This window comes from Lissotriton vulgaris, unplaced genomic scaffold (assembly GCF_964263255.1).
Source record: "Lissotriton vulgaris unplaced genomic scaffold, aLisVul1.2 SCAFFOLD_2945, whole genome shotgun sequence".
Taxonomy (NCBI): Eukaryota; Metazoa; Chordata; class Amphibia; order Caudata; family Salamandridae; genus Lissotriton; species Lissotriton vulgaris.
Genome location: NW_028252082.1, coordinates 231918 through 236677, shown reverse-complemented (window position 1 = coordinate 236677; position 4760 = coordinate 231918). Strand labels below are relative to the sequence as shown.

The following is a 4760-nucleotide window of genomic DNA, read 5'->3' as shown; positions in this document are numbered from 1 at the left end:
TACAGTGCGCCCTGTCCTTCGGCCTACCATAGGGGTTTCAGATATGAAGAAAGGGAAGTTTTAGTGACTGGCAAGTAGGTGTACTTGCCCAGTCAGCATGGCAGTACCAGACTGCACACAGGCTCTGCGATGGCAGACCTGAGACACACATTTACAGGCTGCTTCTGTGGGTGGCACAACCAGTGCTGCAAGCCCACCAGCAGCATTTGGTTTACAAGCCCTGGGCAAACTCCTGGTGCACTGTACTAGGGTCTGACAAGTAAACCAAATCAGCCAATCATGGAGTCACTAATCCATACATCAATTTTACAATAGGGAGAGCATAGGCACTTTGGCACTGATCAGCAGTGGTAAAGTGCCCAGAGTCATAAAACCAACAAAAACAGGTCAGACAAAATACAGGAGGAAGGCAAAAAGTTAAGGGATGACCCTGCAAAAAGGGCCCAGTCCAACATGTTTGATATAGATCTATATATGTAATCTTTTTGGAATTATATGTTAGCTTCAAAACATAAGGCCTCATTTAAAGATGTGTGGGCTGCCCTTTGTTGCTCCAGGTTAGTGGGAGGATGTACTCAGTCGTCTTGGTGGATTACGAGAAAGATACACACCATTGCTACATTTCTAAGACAATTTTGGTTCCTCATATTTATGCTGTGGTCTTTCTCTTCCTGAGTGCATTTTTGAACTCTGTGTTTTTTAGAGTGTATATAATGGGATTGCACATTGGGGTAATAGCAGTATATGACAAAGACAATAGTTTGCTCTCTTTCATTGTATAGGCTGATGTAGGACGCATATATGCAGAGCAGAGGGAGGTATAGAATAAAATAACCACAGTGAGGTGTGAGCCACAAGTAGAGAAGGCCTTCTGTCTCCCACCTTTAGATTTTATATTCAGGATGGACACTGTGATAAAGATATAAGAAAGGATGATTGAAAGAAAGCACATCACTGTTATAACAGTACCTAAAATATAACTAAGAAGCTCTATTTTATTAGTGCTGCTGCAAGAAAGTTTCATTAGTGCTGTAATATCACAGAAGAAGTGGTTGATCGTGTGGGACTCGCAAAAGTCAAGTCCAGACACCATTGTGATGTGTGGCAGTGGGATCAAGAGGCCAGAAGTCCAACTAACAGCAGCCAACCAGTTGCATACAGTCTTATTCATGATGGTCAAGTAGCGGAATGGATTACAGATGGCCATGTACCGATCAAACGCCATCACAGTGAGGAGAACAATTTCTGCTATAGTCATGATTAAAAATAAATACAAATGCAGAATGCACTCAGTCAGCGAAATGTGATTTTCCTCTTGAAAGAAGTGTGCCAGCATTTGTGGGAAAATGACTGTAATGGCACTCATTTCAAGGAAAGACAAATGTGTGAGGAAGAAGTACATAGGGGTGCGCAATCGCGAGCTGGAGAAAATGGTTGCTATAATTACTAGATTTCCAACCATAGTTAAAAGGTAAATCAGTAGAAATGCAAGAAATAGGGGAACTTGCAGCTGTGGAAAATCTGAAAATCCCACAATCAGGAACTCTTCTCCGGAGCTCATATTTTCTGCTCTCATTTACCCAGTTGTGCAGTAGGACTTGTCGACAATCTGAAAATCAAACAACAACATACATGTAACTGTCACAAAAAGTATATTTTTATAAAATTGTATATTCTTAGTTCTCTAACTTGCTTTTATCTCAAAATGATTATGCAATGTTTACCTGCTATGGCACCAAGGACCATACTAAAAGCCTTTACATTACTATCATTAGAATAATTAACTGTTGGCTGGTCCATTCATGCTAGTCTAACTGGGTGGGTAGCATATACATTTCTCAGGGAATGTTTTGCATGGTTTTCATACTTTGCATTTCACATAGGTTGCAAAGGTATGAAAGCACTGTTGGGAGAATATTTGTTTTTGCAAACCATATTTTGAATATTTTTTTCCTACTAAAGCTATTGATGAGATGTTTGCAGTATTTTTTAAAAATTAAACCTTGCAACCCTGAAGCACTTACAAAAAGTAGCAAAAAGAGTTGGATAGAAACAACGCAGGACTCTTAATATTACAACAGATGAGCAGCTGGGTCTTATGACAAAGTAGGAATGGAAATAGGTATGCTTCATTGACCAAGATTTCCTCTTCTACAACATGCAGGTCCTACACATGTCAACATGTCTCGCACTGGCACTTATTTTGTTCAAAATACATACTGCTGAGTAAACATTAAACACACATAATTCTTAAAAAAGATAGTTGTTGAATCACCTTCATAAACAACAATGGTAAAATGCAGTGGCTACCCTAGTCCACAGGTGCTTTGACAAAATATTGTTGAAAAACTATCTAAAGACGCGAATATTCATGTCAGGACTCAAACTATGGGAAGTAAACCCATACGGAAAATGTTATCTTTATACAGGAGCAAGTGTGTCTCTGGGGTCTGTTATGGCTCACAATATGGGGGAGAGCAAATACGGGTGCACTAAAAATTAAAGAAAATACGTTTTTAAAAAGATTGTTGGCTGTACCTAGTGCCACACCAAACATTACTGTGCACAAGGAATTATTTGTACCATATCTAAGTGATACAATAAACATATCAGGCCTCACATTTTGGTAGGGAATATGGGCGAAGGAAAAAACTAAATTTACAAAAGATCTAATAAAGGATTGCCTAGCCCTTGACCATAGTTTTAAAATACCATGGTTGGAGCATATTTTTAAACTTTTAATGAAATGCGAAGTAAATGTGGATAAGATTAATCCTATAATTATACAGGATTATAGTAAAAGTGATTTAAAACTAAGATATATAACTGCAATGGAGCAGGAACGGGAAAGGACTATCAGCCAAAAAAAGAGTATACGCCCGCTTATGAGGGGCACTCAGTTATACTTGATATTGGTAAAGAATACACAGCATAGATTTTATCTGACCAGGCTAAGGATTGGCACCCTACATTATTTAATTACCTTTCCGAAAACTGAAAAATGGTGCTACACATTACCGCCCCGTCCATGTGACCGTAAAACCTTACAATCAACTTTCCATTTCATACTTTTTTATCCTTTATATATGGGTATCCAGAAATTAGTTTCAAAACCCCTTTTCTTAGACTTTTTAATTATAAGAATGTTTTTAATTTTATTTGTGGCTTGGATAATGCGAAAATTATAAGTTCTGTCATTCGTTTCGTGCAACTCTCTATTAGGAAGAGGAAAGAATATGCACATTTGGATGTACGAAAGACAAGATTAATAATTGTAATTATACATTTGTTCATATATGTTTTCATATACTTTAAGGTTTTCTAAGCACTAGCACTTTTTTGTATATTTGGCGGCTATTTGTACTTTCGCTTTGTGATACATTTATTATTATGTATTTATATTGATTTAAAAACCTAGTGGAAAGCTGAATGTGTGAATCAGATTTTAACTTTGTAAGGTTTATGATGCAATATGTGTATGTTCGTCTTTTATTGATGTACTAGTATGCTTTTATGCTGTTTTATTTACACCGAATGAAGCCTTTTTGAATTGAATTGGACTCAAAATGAGGCAGGGGAGGTTATCATTTTCGTTAAAGATTTTAAGATTGCTGTTAAACATATTGTAGTAAAATCCCATAATAACTTCATAACATGCAGATGTTATTTTTTAGGATTTCTTAATTCTCAGAATGAGATCCCATCCATTTACCAACTGCTTCTTCCCTGGGGAACTACCAATACTCCACCCTTAACATTCCAGCTCCTCTAGTGACATGAATAACATTCCAATGTTACTATTTGCACCATTTTCCAGTTACCATACACCTCCCTCCTCTATAAAAATAACACAAAATAAATTGAAAAACTGAGGAAGAGTGCATTGGGCCAATACATCAACACTGTGGTATTGCACGGTTACATCGCAACTTTTACAACGGACTTCTATTACAATGCAACTTTTACAATGCTGGATCCATTACAACGCATGACATTACATAGCAGATGCTATTACAACGCATGCCATTACAACGTAAGTATAGGTAAGTATATAATTTTATTTTTATTTTATTTAATATTATTTAATTAATTTAATTAATATTAATTATAAATAAATATATTTATTTATGTTTTTTTACATTGTAAATTAAATATATTAATTTAAGTAATTATAAAAATAAGTATGAGTATAGGAGTATATGTTGTGGGGTACTGAGGTATATGTTTTGGGGTGTTTGGGTATTTTTAGGTTTCAGGGCTGGGTTTGGGTTTTGGGGTACAGGGGTATTTTTAGGTATTAGGGCTGGGTTTGGGTTTTGGGGTACAGGGGTATTTTTAGGTTTTAGGGCTGGGTTTGGGTTTTGGGGAACAGGGGTATTTTTAGGTTTCAGGGCTGGGTTTGGGTTTTGGGGTACAGGGGTATTTTTAGGTTTCAGATCTGGTTTTGGGTTTTGGGGTACAGGGGTATTTTTAGGTTTCAGGGCTGGGTTTGGGTTTTGGGGTACAGGGGTATTTTTAGGTTTCAGGGCTGGGTTTGGGTTTTGGGGTACAGGGGTATTTTTAGGTTTCAGGGCTGGGCTTGGGTTTTGGGGTACAGGGGTATTTTTAGGTTTCAGGGCTTGGTTTGGGTTTTGGGGTACAGGGGTATTTTTAGGTTTCAGGTTTGGGTTTTGGGGTACAGGAGTATTTTTAGGTTTTAGGGCTGGGTTTGGGTTTTGGGGTACAGGGGTATTTTTAGGTTTCAGGGCTGGGTTTGGGTT

At 37.4% G+C, this 4760-nt stretch overlaps 1 protein-coding gene across 1 annotated transcript; it reads right to left on the bottom strand.

Moving 5' to 3' along the window:
- Positions 1-649: 649 nt before the first annotated feature.
- On the bottom strand, positions 650-1576 carry LOC147662683 (olfactory receptor 8D2-like). The gene has a single exon (XM_086950982.1). It carries the CDS (start codon positions 1574-1576, stop codon positions 650-652), a length of 927 nt encoding a protein of 308 aa, XP_086807108.1.
- Positions 1577-4760: the final 3184 nt, after the last annotated feature.